Source organism: Podarcis vaucheri (assembly GCF_965113315.1).
Source record: "Podarcis vaucheri genome assembly, chromosome: 5".
NCBI lineage: Eukaryota > Metazoa > Chordata > Lepidosauria > Squamata > Lacertidae > Podarcis > Podarcis vaucheri.
This window is the reverse complement of record NC_138763.1, coordinates 52,778,091-52,798,836: the sequence shown is the minus strand read 5'-3', so window position 1 is coordinate 52,798,836 and position 20,746 is coordinate 52,778,091. Positions and strand designations below refer to the sequence as shown.

General features: G+C 38.9%; 1 protein-coding gene across 3 annotated transcripts in view; it reads right to left on the bottom strand.

Annotated features, from left to right (window-relative positions):
* The window catches only part of ATRNL1 (attractin like 1), a 524,570-nt gene that overhangs the window by 411,917 nt on the left and 91,907 nt on the right, over positions 1–20,746 (bottom strand). For all 3 annotated transcript variants that reach the window (XM_082222558.1, XM_082222560.1, XM_082222559.1), the window contains exons 9-12: positions 17,035–17,218; positions 16,268–16,422; positions 6,045–6,129; positions 3,916–4,124 (exon numbers count right to left, since the gene is read on the bottom strand). In XM_082222558.1, the coding sequence (XP_082078684.1) occupies positions 3,916–4,124; positions 6,045–6,129; positions 16,268–16,422; positions 17,035–17,218 (633 nt within the window). The remainder of the gene's footprint in view (positions 1–3,915; positions 4,125–6,044; positions 6,130–16,267; positions 16,423–17,034; positions 17,219–20,746) is intronic.

Below are 20,746 nucleotides of genomic sequence, written 5' to 3'. Positions count from 1 at the left end.
CTATTTTTTGTGCTGTCTTCTTCATTTATTTAGCAAAATGGGGATGGCTATTTAATTTTACTTTATTGCACAATTCAAAACAAGCATTTACCTGGACTGAGAAACTAACCAAAATGGATGCTTTCTGTGGCTGACTTGTGTATCACCAGAACTGAGATAGCCCCTGAGATAGTGGTCGGCCACAGCTTCTACTTATTTTGTAACCATATGTTGAGCCAAAGACATATATCCAAATATGAAAAAAAAAGCTCAGAGTTGCAAACTTTGTGCCCCTTTGCCTCATTTTACACTCACAGCAACTCTATGAAAATGTTAAGCTGTGAAATTATGGCTGGGCCAAGGACACCAACTGTGCTTTATGGCCAAAAGCAGATTTGAACCCAGATCTCCCTAGGCAAAGCTAAATGTTTCTTTATTTACAATATATATCACGTTTCAGGTGGCCATCATGAAGCTTATAATTGGTATGCAGACTATAGCCATTTAATTTGTAACACCTATGCTGGGCTTCAGTTATAGCTGCCATTGACATACATTTTATTTATCTATTATGATTTATTAAATTTGTCCTATGCCCACAGGTCTCAGGGGGGTTCACAACATAAAAAAATTTTACTACTACTACTACTACTGATGATGATGATGATCTATAATTCTAAAATAGGGAGAAAGGTAAAGGTAAAGAGATAAAAGCTTGCTGACAAACAATATATTTGAAGGGTGGGTTTTCTTCAGGAAATAAAGTCCTAGATAAACCCAGAAGTCTTGGAAGAAATAGAGTAGTGTCAGGGAACTGACATCGGAGCTAGAGGCGGAGGGAAGGCTCTCAAATGATGCTGGAGAAGGGCCCAGCAGGGAGAGAGGCAGCTCAACAGATGGGGAAGCAAATCAGCGCAACACCAGGGATAAAGGGGGGCAGATGGGGGAATTGGCGAGAGGGCTCCAGGACTCTTCACCAGACACCAGCGGGGAGAGCACGGGTCCTCCGCTACCCATGCCCTCCCTGCACAGAAGACTTCCGCACAGGGAGAGTAGGAGGAGACTTGGCGTCAAACAACTTTTATGTTGGAAAAGGTTTAAGAAACACCCACTGACGGATTCTGCTAGTGACTGAGGCAGCCACAAAGTGAAGGGCTGTCCAGACAGAAAGGTTTAACCAGGCAACATAGCCAGGAGAGGCGGCAACTTACGCACGAGCAACCCATACTCATTACAAGTAGCTACAAATTAAGTGACTCCAAATGTAAGGTGGGTGAGGGCTGGGAATGCTGTGAATACTGGGAATGCAACTTGAATGCTGAACTGCAGTTTAGTGTGCTCTCAGAAGGTCGTTTTCTACCAGTACCTTGGCAGGTGAAATGCTATTAAGTAAACTTGTGGATCAGAAATAACTGTGTCTCACTGGTTTTCAGCTACACTACAGTAATGGGCTTAACCATACAAAAGGCTAATAAAAAGAGGTTCTGTTAGAAAAGGACCTATTGAGAGATCAACGTGTAGGATTTAAATCAGTGTTCAAAAAGAGGCCTGCTTGACTCAAAATAAAATGAAATCTGTCTTAAAGTATTCATAGAAAAGTTTAATTTATCACAAGCGTTGTACAAGCTCAAAGAGGAGCAATCATTTTAATCATTTCACCAAGGAAAACCATGAGAGGCAGACCATGAAATACTATCAAGAGGTTACTTCAGGAAAAAAGCCACCTGCCTGAACCAAATTTACGTCAAAATTCAACTGCAGCCTCCTGCTTCAATCATGTCATCACACTCTCTCCTATATTTGAAATCCTTTATTACATTCTGATCCTTGACACATTCATTTCTAACTCTTCTCCTTATCACAAAGCCCATGATGGCCTTTCTTTATGCTTTTGAAGCATCTCATCCTTACTCTTACACTTTTCAAAGACCTTTCATTTTACCTCACCTTTCAGTCCAGTATTCACGTCTCATTTCTTTACCTTTTATTTATGAGGTTCTCAATAACTAAAGAACTGTTTTGTCCTTATTCAAGAAGTATCTTCTTGTGCCCTGAAAAAGCCCTTACAATATATCATCCCCAATTCATACCACTTCTCAAATATTTTCCGGTTTTACATGCTTTGCGCTGTTTCCCTTGCAATATTTTTTTTTTACCTTTTCTAACTGTTTTTTTAAAGAAATGAACTGTATCTTTATAATATTAAAGCACCACAGTAGAATTAATCCTTATTGATTCTAAATCTCCCTCTCCCCAACTTTACCAATTACTCCTTCCTGCTGCATCTCCACTGCCCCCTTCTCTCCTAGAGCAGCTCCCTCAAGAACAGTTGATGGGGCAAGGCTACAGGAGCTATACAGTGGCAGAATGGGCCAGAAAGTCCTGTGTACAGGCCTTCGCTTGCATATTTGTTGTTGTTATTTTTTCTTTCAATACTGGTATATTTCCTAATGAACTACTAAAATAATACTGAAGTAAATTGATGGCAGTCTACAAACTTCAAGTACAGTAGTACCTCGGTTTACGAACTTAATCCGTTCCGGAAGTCCGTTTTTAAACCGAAACTGTTCTTAAATCAAGGCACGCTTTCCCTAATGAGGCCTCCTGCCGCCTGTGCCCTTCCACTGTTCGGCTTTCATTCTTAGACCGAGGTAAAGTTCATAAACCGGGACACTACTTCCGGTTTTATGGTGTTTGCAAGCCAAATAGTTCGTAAACAGGGCTGTTCTTAAACTGAGGTACCTCTGTACTAATTTAATATGGACATTATTCAATTTGGTTGTGTATTTTTTGATGTGTTTTATTTATTGTTTGACTACGGTATTTCTTTTTGTTATGTACTGAAGTTCTCACCCTGGGCCAGCAGGGGGATACTGTAGATAGTTTTCACTCAGGTCCACATATGCAAATAGGGGATTGAAAGTGACGTTCAGTGATTGGATAGTTACAGAAAATGGTTACAGTTGCATTGTAGTTGAGCTCTATATAAGCAGGTTGGCTGAACCCTTCAGTTCAGTTCTGTTCTGGCCTGTGAATAAACAAGAGCTGTTTGAAGAATCACTGTGTCGTCTGATATGTTCACCCACAACTTAACACTTTTTATATTTGTAATTATGCAATTTCTTTCATGTTGTAAGTCTCCTTGAGCATGGTTTTAACAATATAAAGGTGGCATACAAATAAAAGGATGTATGTATGTATGTACGTATGTATATCTTTATATGGCACTCAGCAGAGGTAAATCATATTCAGTTTACGAAAGGAATTATATATTTAGCTGTGCTTATTTTTATCTGTAAGATGCCCTGAACCCCTTGTCAGATAAAAAGGCAGGGTATAAATAAATATATTATTAAAATAATATATCTACATTGATTCTTTTTTTTTATCTGGGAATAAACACCTTTATAGAAGCTAATAAACATTTCTAGGAATTCCTTTCAAATTTATACAGAACCTGCATAGAAAGGGGGAAGTGGGATTATGGCTGCTGGCCCTGTCCCATACGTGCATTCATCAGAAATGCAAGAGAGCCCATGCATACCAATGCTACATGTACAGACTCTGCCTGCACAATCATGGATCTTACCTATACAGTTGGTACACATGTACACGTGTAGGAACTTTGACACCTCCTGATGAATATATTTACAGAGTTATGAAACAACAAAAATCCCCTGTGTTTCAAAACAGAACAATCTGATAAACATAAAGCAACACATAGGCTAATACTATACTAAGAATATTTATATAACACTATCAAACTGTTTCTAAATTCACAATCAGAATATATTTACAAAGCAGCACCAGCACATGCAGTCCCAATCCATCTATACTTGCATTTCGTTAAACTTGTAGAAAGTGCTATGATATCACAGCACTGCTATCATTGCTATGATTAAAATAATAACAATGACCAAGGGACAATTCACTTACCTGTTTTTCTGGGACACTTTGCCCTAAGAATGTTGTTAGCATGACCAGATTCCCACGACACACAGCGGTTTTTGTTCCATAGGCATCTTAACCCTGGCCCAGCAGTTTTACAAAGCTCTTCATCTCTGAATGCTTCACAGTTGGGAGGTTTGTACACAAGGATGTCATTTAACAGAACGCTTGAAAAACCTCCAAATATATACATGGACCTATAAAGTAAGAGAAAATAATATTGTGATTTTAGAAGGATATGTATCATCCAAGGCCATGACTCTTGCCTCATTTGCCATCTCCATTTTATGTGAGAGAGTATTCACACTTACTAGTCCTAAGAAGTGTGTAGCTAACCTCCTTTTGTAAGATCCCACTGTTTTGGTTAGCATCAAAAAGAAATAAAATAAAATATATAGGGTGATGGAGGGGGCAGAGAAGTCTAGCCTGGCACTCTGTATCTCACATTCTCCGGTGAACCTAAAACAATCTCACACTTTTTCAATGAATGTAATCCCAGAATGCTATACGGAATAGGTTTACACAAAATTTTTTTAAAAAAATCATTTGATCCAGGTGAGGCAGGCACTTTCAAAAGCAGCTCTCTGAGTCTTGAAGAAAGTTGAAGCTGTCTATTTGAGTGCCTGCCTGCCTCTGCCATCAAGTTACAAAGAATATCTGAAAACTCTTTTGAAAGTATGTTCACATTTATTAGGAGTTTTGACATCATTTATAGCAAGCTGTATCCACTTGTGGGAGTGGTAGGCAGCCTGCACAACCAATCTTTTTCTTTCCCTCCTCCCCCAAGAGTCCCCTGTAGCACCTAATAAACTCTTCCAGAGCTTTGATAGCACTCTTGAACAGTAAGATGCGTGTCATGTGGAACTGTAGGGTAGAACTGTCTAAAAATTGGCCAGCAGGATCATGGTAGTGATAAACAACTGCAATTATTTTATTGTAGTTATACCAATCCATGCTTGATATCCAATAGATTATACAGTTCTTATAAAGGTGCTAAATGATGCATAGAACAAATTGTACTCTGGCATACTTTGAAATGAAACTCTTCCACTTCTCCTGCCCCTCAAGCACTGATGAATATAGTATATCAATGGTATCGATTTCAAACAGCTTCCAATATTCTTGTGTATGCTAACTATATACTGGTACATTATCACTGCTTTATTCCCACCCCAGTGTAATACCAAGGTCAGGAAGCTAATTATAATTGAACATACTTTTGTTTCAAGGTATACCAAGAAATATCAAACTCCAAATTTAATCATTATACTTTTAATTTGATGTAGCATAACGTTATTTTTGAAATTATTTTTTATTTATATTTTGTATTACTGTTATATTTTGGAAATTTGTATCATGTAAATCACAATGAGAGAGCTTTACATAGAAAGACTGTCCGTAACTATTTAAATGAAATAAATAACATAGCATAAGATTTGTAGATCCTATCCAAACAATTTCAGCTCTCTTTTCTCTATTTTCTCAATCAGGTGAACAAAATTGGCAGTCCTCCCCCCTCAAACCAAGGGAGTCAGTTCAATGAAACAGAGGTTCCCATGACCCTTGTCTTCACAGTGGTGTTGTGAGGCAATACAGTGGTGCCCCGCAAGATGAATGCCTCGCAAGACAAAAAACTTGCTAGACGAAAGGGTTTTCCGTTTTTTGAGTCGCTTCGCAAGACGAATTTCCCTATGGGCTTGCTTCGCAAGACGAAACGTCTTGTGAGTTCTTGTGAGTTTGTTTCCTTTTTCTTAAAGCTGCTAAGCCGTTAATAGCCGCTAAGCCGTTAATAGCCGCTAATAGCCGTGCTTCGCAAGACGAATAAAACCGCAAGACGAAGAGACTCACGGAACGGATTAATTTCGTCTTGCGAGGCACCACTGTATTAGGCCAAAATAAAAGTAAATGGGTGAAAATACCCAGCAAATTTCATAGCTAAATGAGGATTTTATTTCAGGTCTTCCCAGTTCAAGTACAGTACACAACTCTGGCTTTCATAAGCTCATCATTAATAAGATAACAAAGAACATCAGTTGTTCATTGAAAATGTATATTTAAGATAATGTGTTAGAATATGTTTATTTTCTTTTGACTCCTTTTTAGAAAAGCATATTTACCCATTGCTGACAACTGCAGAGTGACCAAATCTGTTCACATCACGATGAAGATTAGGTTTTGGAAGAATTTTCCATTCATCACAAGCTAGTAAGATAAGGTAAAATAATATGATTTCCTGTTACTAAGGTTCAAGAAGATATAGATCAGTATTAGCAATAACTGACATTTTGAAATCAACAACCACTAGCATTTACTTTCACTTGTCCCAAGTACTTCAAATGCACCCTCCCCAAAATAAGGACGTAAGGCACATACATGTATGACAGGTTAAAGGAAGCTTCCCATAGAAGCTTCTGTGTAACCAGAAAGGCCTCCAACATTTTCTCACTTTTAGTACTGAAAGGATACCCAGCCAAGATGTGGGGATTCAGCAGTGACATAATGGCCAGGGCTGTCCAGCCCCCAGCTACTTGGTTGGGGAGGATCCAGCTGAAGAAGGTGCTCATTCCTGTTCTAAATAAATTCATAAATAAAACCAAACTAGAAGTGTGAAGGAATAGCACTGTTCAATCATCCTATGTTGTGTGTCATATTCCTTGTTGTAAAAGGACTGGACTTGCTCTAAGGGATCTAAGTATAGTGGCATGTTTGAAGATGCCATCGATTTTTCAAGTAGACACAAAATGATGCCTTATTCAATACTGATAAGCAAATAACCATACTGATGTGCTGCTAAGATGAAGGCTTTCATTTTGAAGGTTTTTTTTTAGTTCACACACCACTTAACAGCAGCGTATTTTGCAATGTGATAAAATCCTCCTTAAATGTGGTTTTATTTTTTAAATCCTTAACATGAAATAGCATTAAGATCTCAGAAGTATACTACCAGAAGTCCTAAACCAAAACTGGAGGACCATCATACTTAATCACTGGTCAGGTTGTCTGGGGTTGAGAGGAGTTGGAGTACCAACAACATATGAAGGACCACAAGTTCTCCATCCTCATCCTAAACCAAAATCTGGTTGCTGTTGTGCTATCTCAGATGCATTAGTTCAATTCTCACTTTCTGAGAACACCTATCTTAAGCAAACCAGATGAATATTTACACTACAACATAATTCTGCAACCAATCTACATTATCTCCATTTTTGTCCAAGATTCTCACTTTTATGGTCTCAGGCCCTTGCTAGTCCTTTCATTCAATGATTCCATATTAAATCAGGCAGTTATGGCCTCTGACCAGAAGCTATGCTATCATTCAACATCAACACACACCCTTTCAGACCCTTTCTTGCTCTCAGAAAGCAAGTTATCGGTCTGCCTTATGGCTCAACACCTGTGCAAATAAAAAACTAGAATGTGTCAATTAAAAACCTTCACCTAGACTCCCCAGTAGACCATGAACCCGCCAAGATTACTGTGGTTCATAATTTCACTATCTTCCTATTAGTGGGACAGGCAGTAATAAGTAGCATCAGGAATGTTTGAGCATTAAAAGAATGTCACCACCAATAATAGCCCAACAATGAATGGGTGCAGGACAAGGCTTGGGTGGTATTAAGAACGGGTTGTGTATTTCCCATATTCCAATGCATGAAACCCCTAGATGCACTTATACTATTTAGATTGCATGAGCCTTAGATAGTTATATTATTTATAGGAAAATAAAAGTGATGAACAATTATGAATTCTATTTCAGGAACATTTTTTTCATGAGAACTATACAAGGCAGACATATTTTATCACAACAGCTTCCCAGCAAGATCCTTCAATTATGCTATAAATTCAAGTGTCTTCCAGTTCCTATATTTCAGTGGATGTTTCAGACAGCTTACTGGAGCACATAAGAAGATCTATGTGTATAGTGACCGGGGAGGGGGGGGGAGCCTGCAAATAAAAGCCACACACACAATACATTTTCATTTCATCAGGCGGCGGGCCAGCTCAAGGGCTTTCTTTGCATTCTTTTTCTTAGGGGGTAAAAAGGTGGGATTTAGCATTGACCAAAAAAACCACACAAATATAATTATTAAAAGCCAAGTTTAAGATAAGGAGACCTTGCAGCCTCCAGATATAATAATTCCTTGCTTGCTCGTGTTATTTGTCAAACTGGCAGGTCTTTTCAATAGAGTATAGAAAGAAAAAGAAACATGATATAAATAGCCTTTCTTCTTATCTTCCCTAGCCTTCTCAATAACTGCTGAACATTGAACAGAGCTCTATGCTAGAAAAATAGTTTTATTTAGCTTTAAAAATCCCGAGTATAGCTTTTCTATGAAGCACATATTCATTCACATCAAGTGCATTCATTTCAAAGCAGATATACACTTAACACAGGCTACAATATTATTTGTCTTCTGTGCAACCGGTTTCAACCAGTCCTTGCCTAAGGCAAACCATGTGAACGTTTAGACAGTGTAAAATGTATACAAGTCTGTTCGCTTTAGACATATATTCCAAATACATATATTTCCAAGGTAAATTTATTAGTATGTGTACACCTTCTCTGATCAAAGTGACTTCAGAAATTCAACTAATTATAAATGGTATTTTATAAAGCATTGCACTAGAATGGAATTATAGGAGGTGCACACATTACATTCAGATAATTGAGTTTCACTGAAAATAAAAAATTACTTCCAGTTTGTCTGTGCCGGGGACTACCAGGTAACATCAGTCATTGTGGACTTAAAATATCTGTTTGTTTGGCTTAGTGCTTCAGGACTCTGGATGGCAAGACAACAAATAAAATATCGCTGAAGTTTGGCACAAGTAAAGGAAACTTCTTTTCCAGTTTACTTCATGTCAAATAAATCCCTGTCTTTATTCGTGTCATAAAAAGGGCCCTTTCTCAGCAAAACACAAAGCCAGGCCTGTTTGAAATAGCATACTATAAATTTTAACTACAGGTATAACAGTCTACACTACAGCCTACATATAACAAAAGATTCTCCCCCAAACACCCTTAAAAAACAAAGAAGCTTGGTTTTCTCAACTAAATGAAGCAATTTGTGTCCTATATGGGTATGATGTTGCTTTTCTAATGCTGGAGCACTAAAGTCAATTTGCTGCTGTAGATTGCACCAGAGCTAAATTTATGACTTCTAAGTACTCACAAATACATAAAATGTAATTAATTGCAACTGCTACTTTACATTTTGGGAGAAAACAGGTCAACAATTCACTCAATTTCAATCTTTTTGTACAATGGTATGTCGTCCCCCTACTTCATTTTTTTCTTATCAACATGGTACTATGAGTAAAGGTTTGTGGCAATATTGATATTAATTGTTGCTTTTAAAAGATATGGAGCACCTCAACAGTATTTCAGCTGTGAAAAATCTATTTTAATACCAAGAAAGGAAACAGTTAAATACAAACAAAAATAAAGTAATTCACAAAACACCAGTTTCAGTACAGAAACTTCCTTCCATATAGGAAAAACTATATTAGATTCATTTCAGTAAACCTAATGTAAGTTTATAAACCCATGGTTTATACATACACAAATACCCCAACACCTTGCCACTTTATCATGCTCTTATGAGCTAGCATCAAATTCTTTGGCATCTACCAGGATATAGTCTACCTGGAAACCCTTATGTATGCCACCCTGAGTTCCATCATGAGAGTGTAATAGATAAATATTTTGGAGGGGGTCCAGGTTTCTGAGAAAAGCGTTTAGAATTTCATATTTTGCTTTATTAAGTACCGTATATACGCGAGTATAAGCCGACCCGAAGATAAGCCGAGGCATCTAATTTTAGCACAAAAAACTGGGAAAACTTATTGACTCAAGTATAAGCCGGTTCACCACACCACAAACCTGGTGGTGGTGGCGGCAGTGGAGGAGGAAGAACAAGCAGCCCGAAAGGGCTGCTTTTGGGCTGCTCGTTCCTCCACCACCGCCGCCACCACCAACAGCGGCACCGGCACAGGAGCTGCGGCAGAGGGATGAGCGGCCCAAAAGGAGCCCTTTTGGGCTGCTCCTGCCTCCTCCTTTGCCTTTGCCGCTGTTGGTGGTGGCGGCGGAGGAACAAGCAACCCAAAAGCAGCCCTTTCGGGCTGCTTGTTCTTCCTCCGCCACCACCAGGTTTGTGGTATGGTGAACCGGCTTATACTCACATCAATAAGCTTTCCCAGCTTTTTGTGCTAAAATTAGGTCCCTTGGCTTATATTCGGGTCAGCTTATACTCGAGTATATACAGTACTTAATAAAGCAAAATATGAAATTCTAAACGCTTTTCTCAGAAACCTGGACCCCCTCCAAAATATTTCTCTATTACACTCTCATGATGGGACTCTGGGTGGCATACATAAGGGTTGCCAGGTAGACTATATCCTGGTAGATGCCTGCCCTTGCGAGAGGCGGGCGGTGGTGGCGGGACCAGCGGCAAGAAAGGGCTCCCTTTTGGGCCATTCGTCCCTCTGCCTCAGCCGCTCACGAGAGCAGGCATAGGAGCCTGGTTGGGAGAAGCAGGCGGCAGTGGTGGGACCAGTGGCAAGAAAGGGCTCCCTTTTGGGCCACTCGTCCCTCCGCCGCTTCCACCCGCCTCACTCAAGTATAAGCCATGGGGGGCTTTTTCAGCATTAAAAATGTGCTGAAAAAGTCTGCTTATACTCAAGTATGTACGGTAAGTTTCTAGTATTTAGAGTCATAAAGCAACATGTTGGCAGCTTGGGTTTATTTTAAAACATTCTTACCATATCTCTCCAAATGTCAAAGCAACTTTCAGAAAATAAGCATTGCAAAAAAAAAAAAAAATCCATAGAAGCAACACTGTTTACTCACCAGCCAAAGGCTTACTAGAGGAGAAAGTCATAGAAGCAGAATAGCTCTGAACCTCATTGGGCAGGTCATTTCACAAATTCAACCAAATGTGGTAAAGGCCATGTTCTGTGTCACAGATTTCCTTAAGTAATACACTGTGAACACATGGAAAGGGACAGTTCCTTCGGTGTGTGGGCCCCAGGCTGAGTCAAGGTCACTCTAATGTTGAGCAACTTTGTCATCAAAATGTGAAGCCAGTCAGTCACAGCATGCCTTCAAAGGTTCCACGGGTCCTTTCCCTGTCATTGCAAGGATGCAGGCTGTGGCGTAAGCCCTCTTTGTTGCCCACACTGCCAGGTAGGCAGGATTATGAGCACTGACCTATGATTGATAGATTTTGTAGTGAGACTTGCACCATTTGTCTAGTCTTCATGCAGCTTGCTCCCAAGGAAACATTCAACTTTCGGAACGCAAAGTTCACCAAACAATGGTCCAGTCATAACAAAGGAGAGCAATGCATGCTCTCTACCTTCAGTCCATCTTTCTTATTATTTGGGAGAAAGACTACATCAAGGGCATTCCCTGCTTGATATGTTGGAGAAAAGACTCTTTGAGGAAGCCTCATGGTTGCCACTGAAGCCATGAAGTCTCAAGCTAGCCCAATAGAAGTCTGTGTGTGTATTATCACCCTTGTGTCATCCAACACCACACTGAAAACTGTTTCAACCAGCTCAATCAGGGAAGCTACCTCCTCAACCTTTCAGTCTGATCTCACACTATACCAAGTACCCAGGTGGCACAGCTGAGTTAGATCAGGGCTGCCCAGCTCATCCATCCAAGTCCAAGTCAGCCCTTTCATCCACAATCAAATCATGGATGAGCATGGTCTTGATCTGGGCCAACCTGGCATTAAGTAATAGCACCACCTGACTCAATGGAAGGATACCATGAACTGCTGAATGAGTGTAGGGGCTGAGAAGGGGAACAAAGACAAAACATCTAGGCCTCCACCCAAAATGGTAATCAGCCCTCCACTCAAACTATATCTCTCCCTGCCCACAACCACTGAAACTGAGGTATCACTGTAACTCTCTGACGCACAGAGACCCAAACACATCTTAGCACCATCATCCAATAACACTTTGTACAGGACAGGTGTTAGGGCCAAAGATGATAAGCTAAGGACTAATAATAACAAGCACATCCTACAGTACCAAGCAGAAGACTGTAATTAGATTAACTAAACTTGTCTGCCTGCTTCCTACTCAAGGAAACTGCACCAGAATCGGACACCTGCTGCCTCTGGCTATGTAGCCTCTCACGCTGGGTCAGGGACAACAGCCCTGCTTGTCCTACAAGACCTGGTCTTGAATGCCTGTGGGGATGCTCCTGTGAATCCCTGAAGTGAGGATCCAAAGAAGAAAATCTCTTTGGCATTGCCTCTTTGGCACTGACCTCACTGTACACAGCTAGGTCTGCTTTATTGTTCAGTAAAGGTTTTGGCCCACACACATATTAGCTGCACTTAGTAATCAGATAACAATCCTCAGCAATCAGCAAAAACCTCACTCTAACCTGCAAGCACACAAAGCAAGCAGGCAAACAGGCAAACAATTACATTGATGTGGTCAAGAAACATCCAGACCAGGCAGGGGCAGGACGGTGCCAAGCAGCCCCTCTGTAACAGTGAGTATCTCTGAAGAATAAAGCAGTAGCTACATTAAATTAGTGTATTTAAACTACAATTGTCATGAATTTGAAGTAGAAACTAACATTTGAGCAGAGAAGTATGTGATCAATAGTTTCCAACCACTGTTGAGTCTTATATTCATGTACTGGTGCTGAATTCTACACTAGGTTGGTCTAGACTCCATTTAGGATTCTAGAGTGACCTCCCACCCCCCATAAGACTCAGTTGACTGTCCCAGGTACAACCTCTGGCTTCTCCAGGCAGGCCTGGGAAAGGCTTCTTTCCCAGAGAGCTGCTGCCAGTCAGTGTAGACAATGCTAAGCTAAGTGGACCAATGGCCAGGCTTACTATAAAGGCAACTTCCTATGTTTAAAATCTATACTAACCTGTGATGTCCTGGGCAAAGGAAAGGGGACTACAGGGCAATTAACAGCTTTAAAAATGCAATTTGGGTATCATCTGAATTAATACGGTTGTTTTTAATCAAACACATAATGGACTTGGGTGAAACTGCTTATCTCTGATGTACACATATTGCTATTTTTTAGAAGTGGGAATTTTCACTCACAAACATAGGAGTATGTTTTTAATCTGGCCAAGGGAATGGCGTGGAAGATTAAACTTGCATCTAATTAATCTTTACATGAATTTTAAAATAAGAAAGAAATTATATCTGTTCCATTTGTATTCCATCAGATTAATAATGCATGGAAAATGAGACTGGTAAAAATTATATATAATATATGTTAAGTGCTTTAATTATCTAGGAGCAGAAATAATGTAACATTACAGTCTTCGAAATAAAGCAGATTGTTAATTTTTATGTAAAAAAAATAAAGATAAATTATGCAAAGTGTCTAGCATTACATTCATGACTGTCCCAGTACACACATAGTTGATTTCCATTTCTATATTATGTGACAAGAAAATATAACCATTAGAGGTAATCAATTGAAGTGACTCATGGGGCCTACACATTTTAATTCAGTGCTACAAATAAAAAACACAGCCTTTAAACAATTCAATACTTCTTCCCATAATAAATTAATACAGAACTCTCTGTATTAAAGTTGTAATCAAATTCAAACATATTTGAAATATCGATAATGAATGCAGTTGAAAGAAACAAAATAGGATGTCAGAGTAAAGATGTGTGCTAAAGCAAAATTGGCTCAGGGGAACTGGTCTACACTGGTGTTCTTTTCACTTCAGAAACAAAGCCCTAGGCCAACCCCAACCTCTCTCACCACCAAAGGAACACAAGTGAACAGCAAAGAACCTGCACAAGCAACGCTGACACCAAACTCTACATATAGTAAGTAAAATAGAAACACCCATCTTTCCCACCCTCCACCTCTTTCCCCCTTTTCTTCCTAATGTCTCAACAAATGAAACTGATTTGTAAAAATGTACGGGGGGGGGGGATATGAGAGAGAAACATTGCACACACTTTTGTAAATCAACAAAATCTTAAGTAAATAAATAAAATAATGAAAAAGAAAGGGGGGGAAACCAAGTCTACAAACCAACACTGAAGTACATAGCAGGAAACTTTTAAACAAACAGCAATTTAAGGAAAGGCTTTCTTCCTGTCATATTTCTTCAGCTTAGTCTAATAAAGTCCTGCTAACAATCCACGAGGCTGTGAAAAATGTAATAAACCTATTATATATATTTTTGTAAGTCACTGTGAGTTGCCTGTGGCTAAAAAGTACTAATAAGTTTAATAATATAATCTGAAACTTGATTTCAGGACCCACTTTATGTGTTTTCAAAAACATCTGGGTATATGCTGATTTCAAATATCAAAGAACTATTAGAAAAGACTGGGTCACTAACAGTAGACACATTTTCCTACTCCCCAATATAAACAATAACTTTTGCTAAGAAAATTCAATAGGATTGTGAGAATGTCAAACGTGGAGATTTTCCAGATCCTGCAGTGCTCTTTGTAAGAACATACAAAGATCACTGCAGGATTAGGCCATAGGTCCATCTAGTCCAGATGCCTGTGGGAAGCTTGCAAGCAGAACCTGAGGCTAACAGTGCTCTCCCAACAGTGGAGGTAGCATATAAACATTGTGGCTACTAGCATCATAAATTTAAAGCCATCCAAGTTGGTAGCCATCACTACATCTTGTGGGAGTAAATTCTACACTTTAACTATGTGCTCTGTGTGATGAATTACATTATTTAGTCTACCATGAATCTTCCAACATTCACGTTATTGGAGGACCCCAACTTCCATTATTATTAGGGGGGAAATTTCTCTCTATCCACTTCTTTGACCCTTTGACTCTATCCACCCTTTCCACTCTACAACATGCATTCTGAAGACAACCAGAACTGCTTGTGGAGAGTAGTGATCTGATATAGTTCTAGCAGCACTTAAAGATGTGTTTAGGCACAATAATTTTTCCCAGAATATTGATAGCAATGTATATCTCACTGAAAGCAATGCATATCTGATAAGATGGCATTCACACTCAGATGCTCATTCCAGCATGAATTTTGAGGTGCATATCCAATTTGCACCTGTTGCCCCTGATCCAGCTGTTACAGAAACACAGAAGCTTGCTTATATAGATGGATCTCTCTAGATTGGAGCACACATTTGCTATATTGTTCCTACTCCTTTCAACTTCTCAGCTGGTATTTTATATAGCCTATATCGTTTCAGAAACCTCCCTTTCCTCCCATTTGTTACTAATCTCATCCATGTGGCTACATTCCCATATTCCTGCTATCCACCTCAATGGGGGGGGGAGCCTCAAAAATCTACTTTTAGCTATTTGTCTTTAAGATTACCACGTATTATGACATCTTTCTTTGTGTCCAAGAAAAAACTACATAGCATGTAAAGCACTATATTAGTGAGAATTACTATATTACTGAGAAAGCTCTAAAGCTTTCGTATAATTAATCTGTATATTTTCAACATCATTATGATATTAAATTTTTATTTATTTATTTTCATACATTTATATTCCACATGTCTTCTGTCATAGAACCCCAAGTGGCATTCATGTGATTTCTAGGCAGTCACCAGAACTAGATAGACCTGCTTAGCTTCAGCAAGGTGGTATAAGTTATAAGTCAGACCATACCTGGGACATGCATTCTAACATGCAGTCAGTTACATCTGGGTATAACAGTAGTTAAAAGTATTTCATTCAGACTTCAGGAACTATTTCTGGGAGAACCAATTACACAGAAAACTCTTTGCCTAATCAACTTCAGACACATTAGAATGATGCAGCATGCAAGAAAGACACACCCACTGGTCAATGCTGACAGAAAGACTTTTATTTATGGAACTGGTAAGTGGTAAAGAAGGAATATATTTAGGGAAAAGACCTGCCAGGGTTGGAACCCAAAGTGGAAATAACAGAATTTGGAGGTGTGGACTTTATTATGTATTGAATTTTTGGTGTTATCCACAGGTTTTTGTGGATGATGTTATTTCCACTTTAACAGCACAATAGCAATAGTTTAAATAGGAGACACTACTAAACAGTTGTAAACAGTTGCATCCTATTTATGTAACTGAATAAAGGAGAGACTTGAATTCCTGTTGTTATAAGCCTGAAGCAACAACAAATTGGTTTTGCTTCCACAAACATTCCATATTTGTATCTATCTCAGTGCTGTTGTGATAAAAATGTGGCCTGTCCTACTGTAGAAAAAATGTATTAAAACAAATTTTAACATAGCAAAACAATTTTTAAAACGAGATAATGTAAAATCATATTAACAATGCTTTACACATTAAGCCTATAATTCTTACATTTCAAACACTGACTCTTACATATAATACTTACCTATGTCATAGGCAAGGAAATCAGCAGAAAAGCACTTTGCTCCATTACTTAATGAAGTATCATTATGGGTGTTTCCACCAAAAATTAACATAGCTCCACTGATCAAGACAGCTGAATGGAGATATCTTGCAAAACCACTCTCTTTCAGAATTGTCCTATTGCACAGGTGGAGGAGAGAACATATATGTGAGGACGTATATATGGATTTAAGAAAAAAATTACAATGGTTTCATTTAGTCCATTTCCAGAGGAGGAACATGGCAGACTGAACCTCTTTTGTTTGCAGGCTGCCAACAGAGATAATTATGTGGTGATTAATGATAGCCAGGCATAAATATTGGCTAGCGAATTCACTCTGGAGATAGAAGTGAACAGAGGATTAACCTCTGGTGCTCTGAAAAAGCTGTTTTCTACATTGGGAGACTGAGAAGCTCTCAGTTCCTAGGGGGTGAGCACAGGGCTTTTTTTCTAGAAAAATAGGTGCCAGTAAGGGAAATTCTTACAATAAGTGCCACAATTTTAAACAATAACAATAAAGAGGTAGTAGTACTGCGTACCCTTGAGTAACCCCGGAAGAAGAAAAAGCACTGGGTGAGCAACATATGAGCAGAGGAATCAACAGCTTGCCCAAAAGCCACGTAAGAGCCCTGAGGGGCATGGTGTCCCTTTCTCAATTTGGTTATAACAGGAATTATCCTTTGCTATTTCATAACATTAAAAATCAAACAATGTTACATTCATTTTCAACTTGAAAAAAAGAATCATACCACGTCCTGCTGTTTACTTCGTATCTGTAAAGATCGTCAACCAATCCATATTTATTACCAGGCAAAGCTTTGTATCCACCATGAACATAAACTGACTTTGTTGTCTCATCATAGACACTGGTATGGCCATATCCACCTTGTACAATTGCACCTTTTGTTTCAGGAACAAGCCAAGAATTTGACCCTTGGAAAGAAAAATAATATAGCAAAAGAAAAAGGGAAAGAAATCAAATACAATGTTACTCTCACACCATAGAGTTCTTTCATCAAGTAATTAATTTAAAATAATTATGAAACTTGATGCCAAACCCTGTCTAAATTACTTTATCCAAGTACTTCAGATATATATAAATTCATCTTAATGCATTTAATACATTAATTCATATTAACTGTCAAATATATTTAGCAATTAAAGCAGCATGTGCCCTCCTCAACATCTACCTTTACCAGGTACTATGTGTAAGAAGAGTGTTCTCTACATATGAAAGATGGACAAAACATATTAGGTCCTTGGCATTAGTACTGTTTAGAATAAATAGCTAGAATGCAGATGATTCTCCGTTAGGCTGCAATAACAGAAGAGGAATCACAGAATTGTAGAATTGAATTGTCCTACTGAACACAGTAGGCCTTGTTTCTTTGTAAACATGCATAGGCTTATATGGGCTTTGTACAGGTGAGTACTTACAGTGATATACAGTGGTACCTTGGGTTACATACGCTTCAGGTTACAGACTCCACTAACCCAGAAATAGTACCTCAGGTTAAGAACATTGCTTCAGGATGAAAACAGAAATCGTGCTCTGGCGGCGCGGTGGCAGCAGGAGGCCCCATTAGCTAATGTGGTGCTTCAGGTTAAGAACAGTTTCAGGTTAAGAACAGACTTCCGGAACGAATTAAGTTCTTAACCCGAGGTACCAATGTATCTTAGATTCTTTTTCTATATGATATATTATATGAACTTAAACACTGACCAAATTGTCCTGTTATATAAAAGTAAATAACTGGTCATTCTCTGCACTATTTTAAAGCAAATGTAAGTATATTCACAATTTTGTACTGATTTCCAGAAGCAGTGTTTTTGGTGGCCCTATTATTTCCTTGGCCTTCCCAGCTTTACTGGAACAAGAGTTGCATTTAAAGAAAACAATGGTTCCATTTCAGTGTTAATATTTGCATCCCCACATTTTCCTACAAAAGAAAGCTCGAAGTCATCTAGCAATAACATACAAAACCTATACAGTAATATAAAAAGAGCAATTCAAAACACTTCACAATCCAACTAATACTGTGTCGCGACAGCTGCAAAATCTATTATATGCCCTCACCTCGGACACCAATTCTGGGCAAGAGGAACAAGGACAGCAGTTGCAGACCTCAGAATACACTGAGGTGGCTGTTGAAGGTACAGTGTACAGAACAATTCCTGCCACTCCCCAGAAGAGGAAGAGAAGTGTGGTGGCAGCAGGTGACTCCTTACTGAAGGGGCAGAGGCAAAAGTGTGCAGAGGTAACAGAATGTCCTGGGAGGTGTGCTACCTTCCAGGTGCAAAGAAGCTGGTTATGTTTTCCTTTTCTTTGATAGGGTTCCTTCTTCACACTAGCATTTAGCATATCTTTGCATACTGTTTGCATTTCTAATCAAAAGCTAAAATGTGCATATCAGCGGGCTGATAATCTTTTAATAGAAGCTCAGGGAGTTTTATAAGCTGCAGTGATGTTGTCAGAAGTAAACACTACTTATTCCAAGGTAACTATCAATCCAGTTACAGTCATGAGATCCTAATAAAGTGAGCGTGATGATGGGTGGGTGTAATAATAGATCAATACAGCTGCCTGCATATTTGGACTCTCCTTGCAACATGGATAAGGATTTTCCTTGGGAGATGGCTATTGCAGCTGTCATCATGAGCTCCTACACTTCAATTTTTATCAATACACCAGTGGGAACACTTAGTATCATGAGTATGCATACAGCAACAATGCAAGTTGGAAGATAACACTCAGAAAAGAGAGCATTTGTTTTCTGAACACATTCCAAAAAAGCTCATAATTATCAAGCTAAGTCTGAATCAAGCCAAATGGAGTTTGCCTAGTTTGGATCTCTAGAGTAGAGACAAATATTTTCATATGACCAAGATGAATAAGCCTATATGCATATGAAGCGTTGTACTGTTTTCCATTTTGCATTCTTTCACTTTGGCAACATGCAATATAGCTAAATTTATAAGGTTTATGTGTCTTTTTGCTAGTGAATTCTTCTTCGGTATAGCAGCAGGAGAAAAGATTATGGGTAAAATGAACTACATAGAGAAAAGAGCTACAAAAGAAACTTCTTAAGAAGTCTCTGTGTTCGTTGCCTTTCCCATCAATATTGTTGAGCTATGTGGAATTATAGCTAAAAGCTAGCCTAGAAATGTGTTGTTGTGTTGTCTCTCATACTGTGAAGTAGCACCTTGAATATTAATTTACTCAGCAAAAGATGTAAAGACTTTTTTCATTAAAATGTGAAAGCTGATTTGGCAACTTTACAGAATGACTTAAAAAAAGTATTCATAGATTATTTACATTTTATGCTGCAAGGCTTCAAAGTCTGTGGATTCTCAGTCTACTAGAAACAGGTGGATAGTGTGAGAGGCAGTGACTGTCTCAACAACTTCCAAATTTGTCTCCTTCACCGTCTATAAAGCAGCCTCATGTAATAAATTAATTGAATTTATAGCTAAACCTCTAGTCAAAAAAAGGCTAGCAGTATACAAAAACTAGACAGTCCCTGCTGTCAGGTTCATAGTCTAAAGCAGTGATGGCCAAACATGTCCCTCCAGCTGTTTTGGGACTACAGTTCCCATCACCCCTGACCACTGGTCCTGTTAGCTAGAAATGATGGGAGTTGTAGTCCCAAAACAGCTGGAGGGCCAAGTTTAGCCATCACTGGTCTAAAGAGACATAAGTGGTATTAGAAACACTTACACTAACTACTTCTTAGGAAGAGGCCTAGAAATAATTCCCGTTTGTTATTCTATGAACATGCTTGTTTTCTCTTTTTAAAAGGTACTTATATGTTAAATACAGCTCGGATAAGAAAGCACAAGGATCTAGTCTACACACTTCAGATTTTTTAACTATGGACTTGACATTGCCTCATATCCTAAGTGCTCACAGGCTTTCCTCTTCTTTTAGACAAAACATCCCTGCTATTTATACCACAGTGGGATAGCTTATGTATCTCTCTCAGTCATTTTCATTTTGCGACATCAGATAGTATTTTACTTGATCACATTAGTCACTGATGTCTCCACAGCTAAACAAGCCAGAACACCTAACCAGCCCAAGGACCAGCTCAACATAGCTCTAACTCGGTCTTCTGTCTACACCCGAAATACACACAGTGAGATACATAGAAACAGACCAGTATTTTTAAAATGTTTTAAATTGTGTAGCCTTCAATGTGGGGTTTCTCAGGGCTCAATTTTATCCCCTATGCTGTTTAACATCATGAAACCACTAAGTAGGGTCATCCAGAGTTTTGGAGTATGTTGTCAGCAATATGCTGATGACATGCAGCTCTACTCCTCCTTTACATCTACAGGTTTGGCAGTGGATGAGCCAGACTGTGATCTTGCCTCAGTAATGGACTGGATGAGAGCCAATAAACTGAGGCTCATTCCAGATAAGACTGAGGCATTGTTAGTGGGCAGTTCCCTAGACCAGAT